This window comes from Leptinotarsa decemlineata, unplaced genomic scaffold (assembly GCF_025532065.1).
Source record: "Leptinotarsa decemlineata unplaced genomic scaffold, Ldec_3_MD MMD2_tig00078363_RagTag_RagTag, whole genome shotgun sequence".
Taxonomy (NCBI): domain Eukaryota; kingdom Metazoa; phylum Arthropoda; class Insecta; order Coleoptera; family Chrysomelidae; genus Leptinotarsa; species Leptinotarsa decemlineata.
Window position 1 is genome coordinate 713,831 of NW_027412728.1, and position 23,386 is coordinate 737,216.

The window sequence follows — 23,386 nt, forward strand, 5'->3', positions numbered from 1 at the left end:
TAATAAGAGGGAGAGGAAGGGAGGAAGACACTGCCCCAGCCTCGCAGTGCCTCGTGTACACCAACCAAAAAGTGTGTACTCCGTGGAAGGAAAGGAAAGGAAATGATGGACGAGTAGATGATTATATGTCATCATCGGAATTGAGGACATCATCATCGATTAGGATTGGGGATGGCGGAGGACTATCCTCGATGAGGATAGGGGATGGTGGAGGACGTCTAACGTCAAGCTCGTCATCAGCATCATCACCAGAGTCGTCGTCGTCATCATCGTCGTCGTCGCTACTCATTGGGACAATGTCATCATAAGCAGGGTCCCACCATCCGTCAGGATCTGGATATTCCGAGTCATCCAAGTGTCCTTCGTCACTGCCAGTGACATGCTGAACTTGCATCCTGATGTCGTGATCCCGGTATTCGTATGGCGGACTGTGGGGTTCCGTGGTGGAAGAGACAACCTGTACCTGGCTGTTATCCCAGTAATTGAAGTTGTACCCCTGATCCGGGCAGCTATAGGGTTCGGAGGTTGAATCGGGTTCCATCTCGATGCTAGCTGATCAACTGAATGTTTCATCAGATGATTTCTACTTTTATACTTTCGAGAGGGAGTGGGAGAGGAGTGGAACATTGAGTAGGGGTAAATTGTAGTGTGACATAAGACATATTCAATGAGTAGGGGTAAATTGCAAAGTGACATAAGACATATTCAATGAAAGAGATACTTGAATGGATAAAATACAAATGAAATATACTTGTCGATTTCACTATGAAACATGTCTATTTTTTTATTTTTTAAATTTTCTTCACATGAAATTATTTACAAGTGATTAGAGAACACAAAAATTGATGTGAGGTATTTGTCTAGAAGAACTTGGAATTGAAATAAAAAAATAATAATGATAATAAGAGGAAGTGAAGAAAAATGCTCCAACCATCGCATTGTTCAATGTGTACCAAACCAAAAAACAGTGTACACCCTTTATTTCACTTCCTTTTCCTTTATTCAATATAAACTTAACAAATATAAACTTAAAACTACCATAATTAAATACTCCTAACTAACCTAAAACTAATCTTACATTTACACTTCATCTACAAAAAGAGTGTCCATAACTGTCACTACTTTTTTGTACAGCTCTATCGAAGAGGTCTTTGCTTTACACCTTTCCTGCAGAGATGCATAATTCCGATCTATTTCGGCCATTTCCTTTTGGAGTTCCCTCCGTCGGTTATCCATTTCAGCCATTTGTCGCTTCATGGTAACCAACTCGGCCTCGCTAGATCGGGCAGCTCGTTCTGCTTTCTTGCATCTCTGCAGAAAAACACTCATCTTTTCACTAACCTCTCCGATAGGCTGTGGCACCAACACCTCAGGATCCGCCGGTGTCGCTGGCAGCGGTGGTAGTCGCGTCACCAACGGCGACAATATCACCAACTCCGGAGAAGGACTCCTCGGAATTTCCACTGCTGCTGGTGCTGCTGCTGGTGTGGAGGCCCTCTTACGAGAGGTCGAAAAACTACCTGCATAAGGATTAGTCCTATTGCAAGTAGCTCGGTACTTTGAAATAGGACCAACCTTTGCTGCAGGTCGTTGGCAAACCTTCTTCACAGCCCTGACTTCCTCCTCCTCCTCGAATAAGTCAGGGCTAGAAGATCTGCACCTAACTCGCGAACGCGAAGTGGTTGGCTGGTCAACCGTCACCGCTCTCGAAGATGCTGCCTCCTCCTGGTCAGCGGACACCGGCAGAATAGACGCCACAGCATTATTCACCTCCTGTGTATTGGTTGCCATTCTGAAAAAGAAGAAATAATACAAAGTTAGTTGATATAAAAAATAACATTCCTAATTTACTTACTCAAATATCAAGTTGGTCGTTGGAACGTACTGCCTTGTTGTGGAGTGGACTGCTCTCGATGAGATGACTTCTCGAACTGAATGTTGTGGAGTGCTCTCCGGAGGGTATCGACTTCGATGCGTGAGCGGTGGGAAAATGGTGGGAGCGCACATGCGCGATGAGGGTAGGGGTGTACATGCGCAAATGTTGGGAGTCGGGGGGCGGGGCTTCGGGGAGGGGAGGGGCGGGGCTTCGGAAAGGGGGCGGGGCTTCGGAAAGGGGCGGGGTATCCGAAAAGTTGGTGGCGACGGGGGGGGGGGGGGGGGGGGGGGGGGGCGTGGCCCTAACGGGCCCCGCCCACTGCCTGGGCTCCGCCCAGGTGGGTGGGGCCTCCGGCCCCAGGTAGGCGGGACATCTGGAGAGACATCTACGCCCTCTTCGCGCGCGCGTTCGTAACATAATATGCAACCGAACACCTAACCTAACGTATTAACGTATTAACGTAACCTAACCTAGTACGCTAACCTACCGCTATGCAACCGAACACCTAACCTATCGTATGTATTAACGTAACCTAACCTAGTACGCTAACCTACCGCTATGCAACCGAACACCTAACCTAACCTAACCTAACCTAACCTAACCTAACCTAACCTAACCTAACCTACAGTAACTATTAACCTAACCTAACGAGGGAATACTAACCTAACACCTAACCTAACGTAAGTATGCAGCTAACCTAACGTAGCTATTAACCTAACCTAACGAGGGAATACATTCACCATGTTGGTTCCATTAATACATCATCAGTTGGTTTTGGTTTTGGTTGTATTATTCTATGATTTGGATTAATGTTCAGTCCTGGATATCCCAGTCCACCTGATGATGATGGCCTGACTTTATAGTTTCTCTCCAAAACTTCTTTATGGTTTTTCTCCAATACTTCAACTCTCTGTTCCAGTACATCATACTTTTTCATTGTAGTCCCTGTTATGTTTGACATAGCATCAAATTTTTTATTTGTAGACGCTGTTATGTCAGACATTTTTATGTCTACATCACTTGTAAGTTTGTCAAATTTACGAGTGAAAGTTATCCGAGCCTCTGCAATTTTATCGTTAAATGCTTGCCGGGCGTCCCGAGCAATATTGCCTATTGTGGATTGTATTGCAGCTTGTAGGGCTAGAAGTATAACTTCCTTTGCTCCATTAATTTCCCCCTCAAGATATGATACAGTTACACAATCACTCTTGTCAATTGGTTCACTTGTATTTTTCAATATTTTCCTTTGCATGTCATAATGACCATCTTTTGTTAATTTAAAACCATTCCCAGGAGGACCTCGAATGACATTACCACCCCATTTTCTTTTTCTACCAAACTTATCGATTGTTTTAGACATTGTGCACTCTACGATGATTCTCTTCAAACTGATATTTCTGTCATTTACATTATACTATATATTGCAGTAATTGATTAGGGAAATAGAAATAATACAAATAAAATTTTAATCATTTTATATTCATTACAGTAATACATATACATACATACATAATACATTAATATCACATTACTTCTATCATATATTATTAATTATAAATGGCTACATAAATATCAATATTGAATTTTCCGGTTTTGAAGATATTGAATGATATTTCAATCATTGATCTCGGCAGATAATAAATTAATCAATTGATCCAATGGAGTCTCCTGAGATTGTGATTGTTGAATAATATTACTTATCCAACGAATGTTCTCATTTGGATCGTTTTCATAAAATTCAATATCATTATGACCCCAAGGAAGAGTGTGGGTAGTATTCGGAATGATAAATCGTTTATCGTCGTGATATGATAATGCAACTTTATTTTTTAATTCAGTATACATATCATGTAACACGCTTCTAAATGAATTCATCTTTCTGAATATCATACCACCTTGTTCGACGATTTTTTGATAATCTTCGCATGTCAATTCATTCTTTATTACAGATCGTTTAACCCCTTTGGCTTTCTTAAATTCACCATCAACAGATTTCACATAATATGCTTTAGCACCTGTACCATAAAAACTCATGATTGGATCATTTGGAAATTCATCTTTGAAGTTACCCAAGACTGAACTTGTTACTGGAATATTGAATTGGTTAACTATACTGTAATTGGATGTATCAAATCTACTTATGTTAGTTTTTATGAATTCATAAAAATTTTCTGTGTTTACTTTAAGAATGAGCGAGTCGGTATCTGTGTAAAGTAAAGAGACATTTTCATCAAAGTGTTGTTTGATGCATCCATAGAAAAAGTCATACATGACTGTTTTAGATAATTCTAATATGGAAAATCCCAAATATAATGGTTTATCGTAATGAACCTTCACTCTACCCAATTGAATGGCAACGAAATTATCAGTGAAAATTGAACAATTTTTGAAATTTGGTTTGGCTATGAGAGTGCTGGCACCTATATTTTTCTTTATATTTTCCCAATGTGTAACGAGTCTAACATCAATTCGATTATCTACATTCTCCATTGTCTTTCCATACACCGCATTATTCATTAGTTTATAGAAATCTTTAACAGATTTGTTGTTAGACCTATTACGCATTTCAGTATTAAGATCTATATAGGGTTTCATCCAGCATGATTGTTTGAATTTCAATACTCTATGTGTATTCATTACAATCAATCCATTTTTGACAGCTTGCTGTAGATTCCTATAATGAACAATATATTTTCTTTTATCATTCAAATTTGGAATTAATTTGGGAATTTTCGATTGTGTACGAGGTGGTATTATTTTTTCGACTAAAAATGGAAGGTCAGAATGTTTATCATGCAACTCTTGTGGATAATGAATGTCCACTTCAAATACATACCCATACGGACTATCAGTACTCACATCCATCACATCGAGATTAAGAATTTCATTTGGTGTCAACCATGTAAATTCACTTGTTGGTAGAGGTTGTGACATACTGTGACCGTATAGATTTGTTGCATCTAAATATGTAATGAATGTGGAAGGTTCGTTGGGATTATAATTGGGTAAAAATCTATTATTTGCTATATGTTTCCTCTCGCTACATTGACTAATTCCACCTCGTATACCTTTTTGAAAAAAGTGAATCATATCAATGTCAGTTAGTAATTCCAATTCAACATTAGTGAACTTCAACATGGCATCCCATGATAATCCAGGTGCAGTGTAATATTGTGCCGGATCTAAGTTATATATCTCTAAACTTGTGGTGCGGAAGTTTTCAAAAATATCACATAGTAGCAATACATCCGACTTCAAATACAAATCAGAGTATTCCCCCAAATTCTGACACTCGAATAAATTCCAAACTTTTCTAGCCCTATCATAATCAGTTTCCGATATATGTTCACAATTGAGTGTGTCATAAAACTGATTTTTTGTCGGAAGTAATGGATAATTCAATTTGTCAATGTCATCAACAAAACTATATGGAAATACACCTTTCTGTCTCATCAAATTGAATTTCTCAATTTGTGGGAAATGTTTGTGCATCTCCAAACATTGATCGGAGGTCAAGTTTGCACCCAACTTCTCCAACGAATTAGTCATAAATTTATAACTATCGATAAATCTCATTTTGAGATAATTCTTCCTAACCACACCATCTTTATCGGTATAGCTGTGTGTGAAGAGATGCTTCGTGAAAGATATATATTTCTCTTTAGTTTGCGGGATAACATCAACTTTCTCTTTATTCCTATACAATTCTTTTATGAATAAATGACAATCATAACCACTTAAATTATGAAAAATGATAGGTATGAAGTTTGGTATTTTGAAATTTAAATTACATTTCGAGTGAGCGGCATGTGATCTTTTCTTTCCTGTGACATGACAATGATCTCTTACTTTGACTTCACCATCAGTAAATGCTTTATTACATATACCACAAGTTCTGGCTGCAGCAAACTGTTCTTCTTCTTCGTCAGTTTGTGTATCCATCGGTTTAGGGTTTCTGAGATGATTTTCATGTATCTCTTTCAAATCATCTTCAATGCTACTCACAAATTTCTGAGCTGCATCTACACCCCTATATGTAACAAATTTTGACAAATCATCATTATATGAACACTTTATCAAATAAGCAAATGAATATGGGGCATGTTTGAATGTTTTAATCGTGTATGAACTTTCAGGATTTGGCTCATTCACATGAATCGGTTTAAGCACTGATTCAAAATCAGCATACACTACAAATGGCACCCTCATTTGCCTCTCAAAGTTTTCAAACATTAGTTTATTTTCCGCAACCATTCTACCATATTTATTGATCTTTAAATTAGTAGTTGGTGTTGTGGTACTAATGTGATTACAATCATACATATTATGACGTAAAAGCAATCTCTCATCAGAAAAATATATCAAACATCCGTCACAAAAATATTTTTTCTGTCTATGAGCTGATAGTTGATTAGAAACTAATCTTGAAAGATCTTTGATCCAACAATAGTGACCATTACCGGAGTCATCAGTTATAAACAACAAATTGACATGTCTCCGGAGTCTTCTCTGTGAGTATCGCAATGGACCAATCACTTCATACTTCATTTTACCCTTCTCAAATGTACTCTCTAAACCGTAAACATTAATTGAAATATCATTCCTATCTTCGAATATTTCGATACTCTTATTATTAACTTTAACCGGAAAATCCATACCTGTGACATCTAAAACAGTGGAAAAATGTGGATATGACGTAAGTTCGGACACTCGACTATCTGCAGGATATAATGCTGATGTTATAGCCCAAGCAAAACAATATTGATCTTCATTACGAACATTCACAACAGCTTTCTTCCATTGAATACATTGAGGCAGCTTCACATATGAACGTCCTTCCAGTGGACTGTATTTATTAATGTTGACCTCGAGAAACAATATTTTTTCACAAGTCCAACCTGAATTATAAAAAAAAAAATATTACTATTCAATCTTATTGAAATTTTTAAAAATAAATACCTGAGTCGCGATCCTGGAACTCAGTCGTTTGAGCCACAATTACATCACGGAATCCATCAAAAACAGCATTCAAATCTGAAGATTGGTCCACTATTTTATTTTGGGAATTAAATGACTTCGTGTCCCTCGAATCATCAGTCTGAAGAATATAATTCCCAAAAACTTCCATATTCACCTTGATGCTTTTATGGATCCTGATGGCTGATTCCAGTAATTCAATGACCTTCTGCCTAATCTTATTGAAAAATGACATGTAGTCACTGGTTACAATCGAACTCTCCACCCTGTATGTAGCAATGCGGCAATTGAATGCATTCGTTATAATTTGAACACCGTCAGACAATTGAACACATGCATTATTTTTATGACTCATGGTTCTTCGGTGAGAATTCACTTGGCTCATAGGAATTGTCACATTACAACAATTGCACGTATACATAGGTGTTGCATTATCCACTCTCACCCGTTTCACTGCAGGCCCTCCTTGGCAACTCTGGAGCTGATGCCGACGAAGATTATCACTACGAGTGAAAGATTTACCACAGTCACAGGAATACATTTTATATAATAGTTCTCACTAACTCACTTGATGTAAACTGACATAGCCAACACTCGTACGCTTCTTAAATACACTCTGATAGGACCCGTCAAGACGTCATAGCCAACCCCACTTCTCAACTACATGCGCCAAGATTACCTCCCAACTGAATGCGATAACAGATGTCGATATACGAGCAAGCAGTGGTCGTTGCGGTCTCGGAGAGGGTAGACGCTAGGCAAACGGTCCTCGGCTGCCGTTGTGTCACCATCGATAGCGGGGCTAGAGCGACCTTCATCGCTTCGGGAGAGGTGAGGGCAGACCGATGAATACGCATTACTCTGCCACACGTCGTGGAGTGAACATGTCGCTCTCTAGCCGTTGAACGGTTATTGCTGTGACGTCACTCCACTACTAACTTGGTGCCCTAACACCGATGGAGCATTTATTACTTGGAGGATCTTCGAAGTATGCAGACGAATGTTTGTACATAGACAAACAAGCACATGATGAAACCCTGTACCGTGCATTCTCCTACACACACACACACACACACACACATAAACACACAAAATCTCATATGAAAAAAAAACTGAACGATCCATGCACCAGACACTTCAAGGTCACAACGCCTTGACTTCACTGCACAACAAAAAAACTTCACCAAACAACAACCAATAAAAAAAGCAATTAATACGTCATAGTGGTGGGGGGAGGCCGAGAATCAGCTGTAAACAACTACTAGGGGTGAGTTCCTGAAATACTAGGTGTCACTTTAACGGGCGCCAATAGATTCAAATATTTAACCCTGACTCGAAATAATGAAATTAGAGAAATTGAATCTATAAGACCTACTCTAAAAAAAAAAGGTAACCAATTGATAATGAACTTTGGCAGGTAACAATGATTAGAAAGACCACGGTATCAATTCAATAGAAATATATTATATACTGGCTTATCTATAAATATATAATCAATAAAACAAGATTTGAAATGGTTGGAGGGGTTTCGTGCACTTAGAAAACTCTCATGAGAGGGAAGAAGAGGAGTGGATGAGATCTGTATGGTAGATCTTCGTCCAGTCCCCTAAAGACATTACGCAAAACTTACATAACTAATATACAGAAAACAGTTAAACAATATCCGCTGAGTGTAGTTCCCAGTTGATGATTACTAAACGTAGATATTGGCCCGTGGAAGTTACGGAATGCAAAATAAATGACCAAAAAACAAATTCCGCTATGCGGTACTTAGCCAGATTACTGGATTGTACGGATTACTGCACTTCCTGGAACGGATGTTCATTCCTTTAATTATATCCTTAGAAGGCGACCATGAATATTACAGTATTGCGACCATCGAATGACATATATTCTCTTCAAAGTAATTTTTATTTTCCTCGAGATGATTTCGATATATGGGGTTAAACGCCTAGAAAATCATATTTATGATTGTAGTGATCTTATTATAGGAAAATGAGGTATGGAACATAGAAAACTTATTCAACTGTGTGAAATTATAAGAACTCACCCCCGATTACCGATTCCCTAATAATCGCGAGACGTTGACTTCTTTTACCACAAAAAAAAAGGCTGATATCTAAAATCCTCCGTAGAGACAAATCGACAGTTGATAATATTATCCAACGAATTATCCGACCAAATATCACTGACGAAAAGAACACTGATCAATTAAAACCGCCTAAAGCGTAAAATATTCAATCAACAAAATTTAGTGTTCAAGACATTCGAGCCATTTTCTGAATAAAGAAAGAAATTCTCCAATCCCTTTTTTGTACCCGATAGTTCCTATCGCTACAAACAAAAAGGTTTCCTCGTTTCATCGATGATGGCAGCAGCTCTCGTATGCGATATGAAAGATAATTGAAATGTATTCCTGATTGCCTACCTTTTGGGAGTTTTCTAAAATTTTACGGATAACGTAACACTCCTCTCACTTCCTCAAAAAAAAATGGACCAATATCTATTCCAACAAACTGACATTTTTTTTTTTTAATTCAACTTCAGATCTTTGATATGCCACGAACCTAACGAACGACCTGTTTCGAAATCAGCTAGTTCGTATACATTGGTAGATAGTTTTTTTATAACCCTACATTTAGTGAATTTGCAAGCCAGCTTCCGCTGGAAATAATCAGCAGCATCAGACAACTTTTTATTTCTTTTCCAAACCACTTGCCCAACCGTTAAGGAAAGAGGACGGTGACGAAGGTTGTATCTTTGTGCACTGGCCGAGTACGACTGTTTCAGTTTTGTCTCAACTTTAGCACATAAATCTTGGATTTCCTGAACATGGTTTGCCCAATTATGTCTTGGGGCAAAATCCAACGGCTGATCCTGTGAACCATTGCCTTGTCTGAATATTTTACCCGACATATGAATTTCTCTGCCGAAATTCGAATAAGACGGACTATATTCGGTAATTTCATGAACAGCTGTTCGTAAAGCAAAACCTATCTAATGGAGTTTTTTATCCCAATCACGTTGAGATTCATTTATGTAACTACGAATCATAGTTTTGAGAGTCCTATTAACTCTTTCTGTTGGGTTTGCATGAGGACTATACTGCGCATTGAAACAGATTCGACAATCATACACAAAGCATACACATACACATACACATACACAAAGCGACAAAGCATAGTGAATTTCGTAAAGAGGTCAGTAACAACCAAGACAAATCGATGTCGTCTATGAGATAGAGGCATAGGACCAATCAGATCAGTAGCGACAACTTTCCATGGCTTGGAGACGATACGACTCGACATAACACCATATGAAGGCTTTTGATCTGGTTTCTGAGACTTACAAATTTCACATTTCCTAACATAACCCAAAATATCACTATTCATGCCTGGCCAATAATAAAGGTTAGAAATTCTTTTCCTAGTTTTATAATAACCAAGATGACCAGCGCAAGGTTCGTCATGGTTTTCATGAAACACAGCCAAGCGTAGGTTTTTGGGGACCACTTGCTTCCAGTCCGTATTGTCGTCAAACACTGGTGCATCTGAATTGACAAATTTATATACCTTGTTTTCTGACACTTTCCACTTAGGATATTTTTCTGGTTGGGATATAATATTAGACCTCAAACGACTATACCATGTATCAACATCATTTGGGTCAACATCAACGAATGCGACTTCTGGAGGTTCTGAAACAGCCCTTGATAAAGCGTCAGGAACAGAATGAAATTTCCCACTACGATGGATAACATCAAAATCGTAACCCTGTAATCGTAACGCCCATCGAGCTGATCTTCCGGAAGGATTTTGCAATTTGTGAAGGTAACGAAGGGATGAATGATCTGTTACTACCGTGAATTTAGTTCCTTCGATATAGGGTCTGAATTTTTCTACTCCAAAAAGAACAGCCAAACATTCTAATTCCGTTGTGGAATAGCGAGTTTCGGCAGGCGTTAAGGTCCTGCTAGCATACGATATGACTCGTTCTCCGTCCTCGAAATTTTGAGACAGAACACAGCCCAATCCTATCTGTGAAGCATCACACTGGAGGAAAAACTTACGAGAATAATCTGGGGATGTCAGAATGGGAGCTGAAATCAACAACTGTTTTATCTTCTGAAAGGCGGTCTCACATTCTGATGACCAGACGAATTTACAATTCTTACGTGTCAGCTTAGTTAGTGGAGCAACGCAAGATGAAAAATTCGGAACAAACCGACGATACCACGATATCATTCCCACAAAACGTCGAACCTCTTTGACTCCTTTTGGAGTAGGATAACAAACCATTGACTCAATTTTGGCTGGGTCTGTATGGATTCCGTCTTTTGTAACGAGATAACCTAAATATCTCAGCTCAGATTTCAGAAAATCGCATTTCTTCTGATTCACCGTCAGTCCAGCATCCCATAGCTTCTGGAACACATTTCTCAAAGTTTTCAAGTGTTGGTCGAAATCAGGAGTAGCTATGATAATGTCGTCTAAGTATGCAAAAACAAATTCTTCCAGCTCTGGACCTAATATTGTGTCAATGAGCCTTTGCCAAGTGGCTGAACTGTTATGTAACCCAAACGGCATCCGGGTAAACTGGTACAGCCCTCGAGACGGAACAGTAAACGCAGTTTTCTCTTTACTTGAATCTTCCAGCAAAATCTGGTGATATGCACTTCTAATATCGATGGAAGAAAAATATCTGGCAAGAATATGGTTGACATACGGAAGCGGGTAAGCATCTCTTCGGGTGACTGCATTTACTTTGCGAAAATCGATACAAAACCTAGAGTCTCCATTAGATTTCTTGACCATCACCACGGGACTCGACCACGCAGATTTCGATGGTTCAATAATCCCTAGGGATAACATTTCGTCAATCTCCTTATTGATAATCCCTTGAATAAAAGGCGAGCACGGATAATATCTCTGTTTTATTGGAGGACTATCGCCAGTATCAATAACATGTTTCACGCCCTTAGCGCATCCTAATCTATTCCCCATTTGATCGAAAAAGAATTGAACTAATTCGCGTACCTGTGCCTTTTGATCCAATAATGAATACTGAGAACTATTTTCAATCTTACATATAGATTCATCTGGTTTTCCTAAAGTGAAAGTGTTATCACGAAAAGAAGAAACAATATCCATGTCCCTCCAAAAGTCAATTCCAAAAATAATTTCTTCACTCAAATCTAAAACTACCAAACATTTTATCAACCTAATTTTTTGTTCCAGCACGATCGGAACATTAACTATACCTAAAACTGTACACTTATCCCCATTAGCCATCGTGACTGTTTGGATACTATCTTCTAATGACAAATTCAATTTTGATAATTTTTGCCACCCCGTGCGACCAATACAAGTTTGTGAGGCTCCAGAGTCTAGTAGACCTCGAAAAGGAATATCATAAATAGATACATTCAAATACGGTCTTGGATCCTTTTCCCGAAATGTAAAAAGTGCCGATATCCTATCTTTCTTGTATTCACCCTGTACAAAAATTTTCCAAGAACCCCATGAATCATCTATAGGTTTATGTGATAATGTTAATTTTGAGATCTCCGTCGATTGCTGTGGGGACGGCGATCTCCAAACCCGTTTTTTTGAACTACAAGAACACGAGTATTTGGTAACATTCGGCCTGCCACATAGAAAACAAAACTGTTTCGATCTAGGTAAGGTACATTGAGAAAAACCATGTCCTGTGGAATTACAATTCCAACATTTTGGCCTAGCTGAAACTGTCCTAGTAGGATGGACTTCATTAACCGGAACTGAGGGTACACCAGAGGGAGTTTCGTAAGCTAAATCTGGTTCGAGAAGGCAAACTGATTTCAGCATTTTTGACTTAAAGACTAAGTCCCGAGAAATCTCAATTGTTTTACATTTTTCGCGAAGTTCATCTATGTTTTTAGTGGTAACCAAGGATAATCTATCTATAAAATAAGGGTCGATATTACGATGCAAAGTATTCAATTTGTCTTGTTCACTTGGCGGCTCCGGTAATCTGTTGAACATATTAATCATACACGCGAAATATTCACCCACCTTTTCCATAGGATTTTGCTTTCGTTTACGAATTTCATCCCACAATTCAATTTGATAGTCGTGACTCAAATATTCGGCTCTCAATTCTCGCGTAAAAATATCCCATGTACTAATTTTTGGTCTTACGGACCTATACCATATTAATGCTTTATCAGTTAATAAATCTTCCAGAGAAGCGAGCAAATCTTGTTCGGATACATGACGTGACTTTTTGTACTCTTGAACTCTTTCTAAAAACGCATTAACGCTAAGGGTATTAGGTTTACCCGAAAATGAAATATTCCATTTATGAACAGGAGTAGAGGATGGTTTATAACTATTATTTAACTGTACAGAAGATAAATTATCACGATTAGGTGCTACATTATCAGTAACAGCAGTAATTAACGTCGCATCGAAGTGTTCCTCTAAACTAGATAATTGACGAAAAACATTGGTTTTTGCATTAGCTAATTCTTTATCATTTTGTGGAACTTTCACTCTCTCCAATCGCGCAAAGAGATGTTTGAGCTTCGCCTCTAAATATCTGGCATCACTACTTTTCTGTTCAACACTGGGACGAGAGTTCAAAAAGTCATTCAAAGCAATTATTTTTCTATTACAAACATCTATTTCATCCGTGGGATTCGGACTAAAGGAGGCATGATACTCTACTGTTCCGAATTCATCTTTCTCCGATAATTCTTTCAATTTATCACGCATCGACCTGACCGTTTCTCCCGCTGTATTTAAATAACCCCTAACGTTAAGTTCATAAGTCAATTCATCGCGAACTAGTCTTGAACAATCCATTTCTAAACATGAAATTTATATACACGGTAAAATAGGAAAATACCAAAATTCAATTTTATTGAAGCTCCCGTACTATTGAAATAACTTTTAGAAACAAAATTAATCAAATAATACTCCAACGAGCCAGTATCTTTCACATATAATGCTTATTTTTCTAACTCGATATAAAATCAAACAAATAAACAAGCCTTGCTATAAAACCAAGCTAGATACTTATAATAAAAACAAACAACCTCTTTTTTTGTTCCTATAATTATCTACCGTTTCGAATTAATGATTTTGAAAACTTTCGAATAACTATACATTTCCTGAAAATACTGCCAAAAAGATGTATTAGGGCCCCACGTCAAGGGTGCCAATTTCACTACTTGTTACGTAATAAATTTAACAGCTTTGAACTGTACAAAAAACAACTATATCAAATGGTTACGTAAACAAGGTGAAGCAAAGGGTTATGCTCACAGCTAGCCTGAACAGGGAGAGAGGGGTGAGTTCCTGAAATACTAGGTGTCACTTTAACGGGCGCCAATAAATTCAAATATTCAACCCTGACTCGAAATAATGAAATTAGAGAAATTGAATCTATAAGATCTACTCTAAAAAAAAAGGTAACCAATTGATAATGAACTTTGGCAGGTAACAATGATTAGAAAGACCACGGTATCAATTCAATAGAAATATATTATATACTGGCTTATCTATAAATATATAATCAATAAAACAAGATTTGAAATGGTTGGAGGGGTTTCGTGCACTTAGAAAACTCTCATGAGAGGGAAGAAGAGGAGTGGATGAGATCTGTATGGTAGGTCTTCGTCCAGTCCCCTAAAGACATTACGCAAAACTTACATAACTAATATACAGAAAACAGTTAAACAATATCCGCTGAGTGTAGTTCCCAGTTGATGATTACTAAACGTAGATATTGGCCCGTGGAAGTTACGGAATGCAAAATAAATGACCAAAAAACAAATTCCGCTATGCGGTACTTAGCCAGATTACTGGATTGTACGGATTACTGCACTTCCTGGAACGGATGTTCATTCCTTTAATTATATCCTTAGAAGGCGACCATGAATATTACAGTATTGCGACCATCGAATGACATATATTCTCTTCAAAGTAATTTTTATTTTCCTCGAGATGATTTCGATATATGGGGTTAAACGCCTAGAAAATCATATTTATGATTGTAGTGATCTTATTATAGGAAAATGAGGTATGGAACATAGAAAACTTATTCAACTGTGTGAAATTATAAGAACTCACCCCCGATTACCGATTCCCTAATAATCGCGAGACGTTGACTTCTTTTACCACAAAAGAAAAAGGCTGATATCTAAAATCCTCCGTAGAGACAAATCGACAGTTGATAATATAATCCAACGAATTATCCGACCAAATATCACTGTCGAAAAGAACACTGATCAATTAAAACCGCCTAAAGCGTAAAATATTCAATCAACAAAATTTAGTGTTCAAGACATTCGAGCCATTTTCTGAATAAAGAAAGAAATTCTCCAATCCCTTTTTTGTTCCCGATAGTTCCTATCGCTACAAACAAAAAGGTTTCCTAGTTTCATCGATGATGGCAGCAGCTCTCGTATGCGATATGAAAGATAATTGAAATGTATTCCTGGTTGCCTACCTTTTGGGAGTTTTCTAAAATTTTACGGATAACGTAACAGGCTCACACCTTGCTCACATTCAAGAGCCTGTGTGATCATAGGTAATCTTCCATAGTACTCAGTATTGTATCCTTACATAGTTTCCATGGATGTAGATAATCCTTTCCCCCTCACTCATGGGATTCATACGGAACGAGATAAAATCAAGAACAAAAATGAGAAGGACGTTTTCAAAGAAGGGAGGCTGAATATAATTCCGACGAAATTAACCATAGCAGCCTCCACCTACAGAACTAGTACACCGAGCCTGAGACCTTACAAATTTCGAATTTGAACCTCAAACTCAGAAAGCATATCGATTACTACCAGAAGAAACTGCTGTAGTAAACATCCAAATATAAGTTATTCAGTTTTTCATTTCATTATTCATTTACAGAAATGTCTGCTCCTCAGAATAATTGAAAATGATTGTTCAGTGGGCCAGTGATACAAACTATTCAGTAGAAAACACCGCTTCCCAGGAGTTCTAGAAATAGCAATGGAATAGAAACAATCTCATAATCGGTGAACTGATACTCGTCTGTACATATAATATTTTCATTCATATATTAGTTATGAATAGACTGACCCTTCACTTGATGAACATTAACAACACTATCTATGATAATGAATACACAATGTTCACAAATATTTTAAAATCCATGATAATAACTTAATTTCTAGACGTATTTCGCTAACATAGTAGCTTTGCTGGTGAAGAAACTTCTCCACCGAGGAAGTTTCTCTATCGGGGAAGCTACGGGGTTGACAAAACGTGTCTACAAATGGAAATGTTTATGAAAATTGTGTATTTATTATCATGGATAGTTATAAATTAGTAAATTTCCCCTCCACTTTGCAGCGATATCCCCCTCCAGTTTGGCAATATCAGAATCATTCCTTCAATAATATGACATCACGTCGACTGAAAAACAACATTCGGAATCTAAAAGTCATGAACCTCATCGACGGTGCCCTTACCTTGTCGGGGGATAAATACCTGGTAGTAATACTAGATCCTGAGCTGACATAGAACCAACTTCTAGAGAGAGTCAAAGAAAGGCTATGGTAATACCAATGCTGGCCAGATACACCTATAGAAAGACGTGGCTGCTGAAACAAGATATGATAGTGGTTGAACCCATGAAACATATGTGTCTGGTGGCTAAAGATAAAACAAAGACCGCCACCAACAAACTGAGCATCCATTTCATCTTAAAGTAATAGGAAAAGCAGAAGTGAGCCAATTCAGACTGGAAAATTCACTGACCTAATAGAATCGAACAAAACAAAAATTTTAGAATATGTTTGAGACGAGCATCTAACATACTCATGGACCACATGACACCGACATACATATTTAACACAAATTACGCGGTTAAAGTCTCAGGCCGCGAAGAGTGGAAAAGAACAGTCATCCCGGGGACATGCTGGGTAGAAACACCTAGTACACAGTCGGGTCGAAAACGGAACTTTGGGCGGGAGCTGGAATATACTGTGCGTAGAAAAGTTGCCCGTTCGGTCGGTATACATTAGTTTTCTAGACTGAAGTGTATATAATCTTGCAATGATCAAGGAATATAAACTGGATGTTCGATGGTTTATTGGCTAGCTGTTTGTTCTGTTCACATTTGTACAATATTAGAGATGTTATTAGTTTATAAAAATGCTTGGTCCCTATTCCAAAGTTTCGAAATATTCCTGTGTTATGATTATCATGATTCAATTGGTCTATATTTGAATTTATGACTTGCTTATAGTTAGCTGTGTTTTAATGTAAGCACTCAGTGGTTGATATCATTGTAAACCTTGTTTATTCATTATTCAATCTTTGTAGTTACTTTTCTTCGTCATACTGAAAATTAGTAGTTTATTTTGCTCTATGTTTCGTTTGTACTGGTATAGCAAATAATGTGGAACAATAACAAATTGAGAAATAAACAATATTCTAATTAGAACACCTAATACGTGCCAGGACAGCTCTTTTCGATGTATGCCGATCTTATGTTATTAAAACATTATGTAACATTGAGATAGGGAAGGATTACGACGAGGATCATGTAATTGAAACAAGGTAGATCAATTTGAGTTATTCTGAATAGAGGAAGTTTTTCTACGAAGTCGTTTCATTCCGTTCCTTATAAATGAACCTGAAGTGAGTTTATTACATGGCGATCCTGCCAGGATGATTCCAGGATTACCACGTATGTTATTAACGGGTAGATACTGAGAAATAGAGACGAGTTGCATTTGACATCTTCCAACATGGGATCCACAGAGAGTAAAGAAGAAGTAATCATAAGCCAAGCCGGGAACAGTGGTGGAGTTTCAGCTAGCAATGGGTTCTCCGTTTCCGAAGTACTAGGCATAGTAGCTTTCGCCTGTTTCATTTTGGCACTCGGCGCATTTCTAATAAAGAGGTGCCAGAAATCATTAGAAAAGAAGATAAGAAGAGAGATAACGAGGAGTCAGGAGTTGGTATAGGCGTAAGGAGTGAGAAGAAAACGAATTTCATGGGTGGTTCACGCATTCCAAAGTGAAAACCAACAACAAGTAGAGTGGAAATTGGATGACACATGGAAAGACATTTTAAGGTCGTATTTATTTAGTATAAGTTTGTGTATCAATATATCGATTTATTTTCGTCTTTAGCGTAGCAAATGAGCATCATAGACTTATTTAGATACTCGTTTGAAGAACTCAAAGTTTTTAATAGGAATTTAAATAAAGATAGCAAAGAGAGGCGAGTCGATCTAAAAGCTATAAATCGCAAGTTTGAAGAATTAAATAGGATTGAATCAGAGTTAAATGAAGTGAAAAATAAATTCAATGCGGGCCCTAAAGATGCAGATATAATTCAAAAAGTTAAGTTATATGTTGAATCTTCAAACAAATTATTAGTCGATATTCGAAATACCTTAGAGACTAGATTAGCTAATATTACAGAAATTACTAGAAGTTTTACAATAATGGGTGAAAAATTTGATCTCAGAATAGCGTCAAGCTTATTGCCTATAACCGACAATTCGGAGGAATCTGTAAAACAGTTAATAGATGCCATTGAATTATACGATAGTCTTTTAGACGATAATGGAAAAATAACACTAACAAACTATGTCCTTAAAACTAGATTGTCACAAAGTGCAAAGATGAGATTAGAGTCGTCATATCCGTCTAATACTGATTTAATTAAAGACATCAAAACACACTTGTTGACAAAGCATTCTGCCGCAAGTTTATCAGTTGAATTACATAACGCAAAACAAAAACATAAATCAGTGAATGAATTTGGTAAATCAATCGAGGAATTACTGGTCGATTTGACAATAGCGCAAGCCGATGGAAATGTCGAGGCAATGAAAATTCTTAAAGTTGCGAACGAAAAACTGGCAATTCATGCTTTCGCGAACGGACTGCGAAGTCACGATCTGGGAACTGTCATAAAAGCTAGGAACTATAGCGCTTTGAAAGATGCTATAACGGGAGCTGTAGATGAGGAATGTACGGGAGGTGCAACCTCTTCTTCGCAGGTGTTTCACATGCGAGGGAACTCAAAACTTAATAATTTCAACCGTACGAGTCGAGGATTTCAGCAGAATAATAGGGGAAGACCAAATTTCAGTACCGGACAATTCAATAACTCACAATCGAATAAGATCAGAGGAAGTAGTTTGCATAGTAAAAATAATTTTAGGGGTCGAAACCAGGGACATTTTCGCGGAAATTTTAGAGGGCGTTGGAATAATCACAACAACCAAACTTTCAGTCCATCTCGAAGAGGGTTTTTTATGGAAAACGCTCAGGATGCTGAATTAAACAACCCTTTCCCGCAAGCTAATCAGTTTTTTCGGTCGAGTCAGTGAGAATGTAGGTGATTATAAGGTTTTAAGTATGAATGGTCTTAATTATGTATGTATGAAAAACGGAAAAAGTGAGTTGAAATTTTTATTGGATACGGGTGCTTCGGTAAGCGTAATTTTTACATCATGTATAAATAAAAATCAGTTTGTTGATACGACAAATAGAATCAAAATAAACGGCATAGCGGGTTTTGTCTTCACGCAAGGCTCGGCTAATATTACATTAGAACTATCTGACGTTAAGATAGGTCACGAATTTCATGTGGTGAATGACTTTGGTAGTGATATGAATGGTGTTATTGGGTCAGATTTCTTTGTCAAGCACTCTGCAATATTAAACTACGAATTATGCACATTCTCTATATATATAAACAATCGGAAACTGTCGATTCCACTGCAATCCAAGTATGAAAATTATATAACGATTCCACCAAGGTGCGAAATTATTAAATATTTGCAAGTACATAACTCAGATGATTGTATTATCATACCAGAAGAAATTTCAGAAGGTGTTTATACTGCGGGAATTATCGCAAAGCCTCACAACCACATTATACCTGTTAAAATTCTGAATATTACGGATAAAGAGGTACACTTGAAAAATTTTAGGCCCAAAACTGAAAATATTTCAGAATTTGATGTTCATACTTTTGGAAACACACACTTTTCAGTTGAGCGTATAGATAAGTTGCTCAACTCCATAAATACCAAAGGTCTTAATAAGCAGGAAAAAATAGCTATTGATAAAATCTGTGCAAAATATGCGGACGTATTTCGCTTTGAAAATGACCCACTGACGGTGACAAATGTCTGTAAACAGACCATACATTTAAAAAAGGATGCCATTCCGGTATACGTAAAACCATACCGGTTACCGCATTCGCAGAAAGCGGAAATAAATAAACAAATTGACAACATGCTGTCAGAAGGAATTATAGAGGAAACAAGGTCCGAATGGTCGGCACCATTGTTAATAGTACCGAAAAAAGAGGATAGTAAGGGTAATAAACAATGGAGGATAGTTATCGATTACCGTCTGTTGAATAAACGCATTGAGGATGACAAATTTCCATTACCTTGCATAGATGAAATTTTAGACTCACTCTCCGGAGCGATGTACTTCTCACATCTTGACTTATCTCAGGGCTATTATCAGGTTGAATTGGATGCAACATCTAGAGCTTACACAAGTTTCACAACCGATAAAGGTCAGTATCAAATGACGAGATTACCGATGGGGTTGAAACTGAGTCCAACTGCTTTCTCTCGAGCGATGACCATAGCAATGTCAGGGTTAAATTATGAGAGATGTTTCATTTATTTGGACGATTTGATAGTTTTCGGGAATAATTTGGAAGTTCATAATCGGAATTTGGTAAAAACTTTGCAGCGATTGAGACAGGTCAATTTAAAACTAAATCCTTACAAATGCGAATTCTTGAAAAAACAGATATTGTATCTGGGTCACGTGATTTCATCTGAAGGAATATCTCCAGATTTTGAAAAAATACGTGTTATACAGCAATTTCCGGTTCCAAAAGACTCGAATGAAACTAAACGGTTTGTAGCATTTGCGAACTATTATAGGAAGTTCATTCAGAATTTCGCGGATATCGCAGCACCGCTTAACAGATTGTCAAAAAAGGGTGTAGTATTCGCTTGGAGCGAAGAATGTCAAAAAGCATTCGAAACGCTAAAGCAGGCGCTGGTACAACCACCAATTCTCGCATATCCTGATTTTTCGGAATCAAACGTTTTTAAATTACGTACCGATGCCTCAAATTTGGCTATCGGAGCAGTTCTGTCAAATTCAGATGATAAGCCGGTGGCGTTCGCCAGCAGATCGCTGAATAAAGCTGAAGTCAACTATTGTGTGATAGAGAAAGAATTACTTGCTATTTGTTGGAGTGTGAAAAAATTTCGTCCTTATCTTTACGGGAAAAAGTTCATTATCCTTACAGACCATAAACCATTATTATATCTTTTCGGTATGACGAATCCTTCAAGTAGACTAACGAAATTTAGGTTAACACTAGAAGAATATGATTTTACAATAAGTTATGTTAAAGGAAAAGATAATGTAACGGCTGATGCATTAAGTCGTATAAAAATTGACTCCGACGAACTGAAAGAAATGTCAGTTAATTCCTGTCAAGTCATGAATGTCGTGACAAGGGCACAAACGAAGAAATTGGGCAACAATTCACGGGAAAAGTCCAATATCTCTTTCGATAACAGGCCTGATCATCCTGGTGTCGTAGAATTATTGAAACCACCTAAAGAATTTGTTCAGTTGTATCCTTTGTCGAAAGTTGAGTTTCAAAGAAAAAAACGTTCTGAGTGTAAAATAAAAGGGAATATATTATATGATGAAAAGGCAAATACTATTTATATGAATCAGGATGAATCTCGATCAGCGACTGCATTCGGTGCATCGTTGAGAGACCTGAAGGAAATTTGCCAAGAATATGGAATTCCAGAATTAGTTATAGTAAAAGAAGATAGATGCGCATCGTTATTAAAAACATTTTGGAAATTCCCAATGAAATTCGAAAGGCAGGTATAAAAATAAATATAATAAAAGCTCAGCAACACATAACTAGGAAGGAAACCCAGCAATTAATTTTGAACGATTACCACATGTTACCAACGGGAGGGCATGCTGGAATTAATCGCATGTATAACAATATTAGAAAACTTTACTTTTGGTCTGGTCTCCGAAAGGATATCGAAAATTTTGTAAAACGTTGTGATGACTGTCAGAGATATAAGTACTCAAGACCGCATCGGCAACCAATGAAAATAACCACAACGGCTACCTCAGCGTTTCAGAAAGTTTTTCTTGACTTGGTGGGCCCTTTAGACCAAGACAGGGAAAATAACCGATACATTTTGACGTTGCAATGTGAGTTAACAAAATTCGTAGAAGGGTATCCATTAGAAAATAAAGAGGCAGTAACAGTCGCGAAATCATTCGTAGAAAATTTTATTTTACGATTTGGTATTCCAGAACAAGTTGTGACAGACAGAGGCACTGAATTTCTAGCGTCGACCTTCAAAGAGTCGTGCAAACTGCTAAAAATCGAACAGCTGAATTCAACGGCGTATCATCACGAAACCATTGGAGCATTGGAAAACACACATAAAAATCTAGGTGATTATTTACGCATACATGCATCAGAGCATCCAGACACCTGGAGCTCATGGATACCATATTGGTGTTTTGCATATAATAATACAGTGCATACGGAAACTCGGTATAGTCCATACGAATTGGTTTTCGGCAAAATGAGTCGAGTACCATCGAGCATTGCTACACAAGTCGACCCTGTATATAATTTCGATGATTACCCAATTCAGTTAAAATTTAGATTGCAAACAGCTTGGAATGACGCGAGAAATAATTTAATGGTATCAAAATCGTTACGAAAACAAAAACTAGATATTAAAATTAATCCTGTTAATGTTAGGATAGGTGATAAGATATTAGTAAGGAACACATCTTCAAATAAGTATGATCCTATCTTCAAAGGTCCTTATATTATAGTAGAAGATAAAGATCCAAATGTTGTAGTTAGAATAGATAATAAGCTGGTAGAAATACACAAAAATAGGACAAAATTGTTTATTGAATGAAAAAAAAAAATATTGTTTAAAATTTTTTTTTTCGTCATCGGGGGGAGATGTACTGGTATAGCAAATAATGTGGAACAATAACAAATTGAGAAATAAACAATATTCTAATTAGAACACCTAATACGTGCCAGGACAGCTCTTTTCGATGTATGCCGATCTTATGTTATTAAAACATTATGTAACATTGAGATAGGGAAGGATTACGACGAGGATCATGTAATTGAAACAAGGTAGATCAATTTGAGTTATTCTGAATAGAGGAAGTTTTTCTACGAAGTCGTTTCATTCCGTTCCTTATAAATGAACCTGAAGTGAGTTTATTACACGTTAAATCCCCTCTATTTTGATGACTAACAAATACATGTATATATTATGGAAACGACCTTGTTTAAGTTCTGATTCTGATTGATCTCCTCCACTGTGAGCCATGCAATACTTTTTGGATAAAAAAACAGTATATTCTTCATTTTATTCGAAGACTCACACGAAGGAATCCGGCGATGTTCTCAAATATACACGAATACA

At 37.3% G+C, this 23,386-nt stretch overlaps 1 protein-coding gene and 1 long non-coding RNA gene across 2 annotated transcripts; both read right to left on the minus strand.

The window, feature by feature from the left end:
* Positions 1–1,080: 1,080 nt before the first annotated feature.
* Positions 1,081–2,007, minus strand: LOC141487085 (uncharacterized). The gene is made up of 2 exons (XM_074185887.1): positions 1,856–2,007; positions 1,081–1,792 (listed from the first exon to the last, which is right to left on the minus strand). Exons 1-2 carry the CDS (start codon positions 2,005–2,007, stop codon positions 1,081–1,083), a joined length of 864 nt encoding a protein of 287 aa, XP_074041988.1.
* Positions 2,008–8,295: 6,288 nt separating this feature from the next.
* LOC141487086 (uncharacterized) lies at positions 8,296–9,032 on the minus strand. The gene is made up of 2 exons (XR_012468191.1): positions 8,904–9,032; positions 8,296–8,804 (listed from the first exon to the last, which is right to left on the minus strand). It is a non-coding gene; the product is annotated as an uncharacterized lncRNA (long non-coding RNA).
* Positions 9,033–23,386: the final 14,354 nt, after the last annotated feature.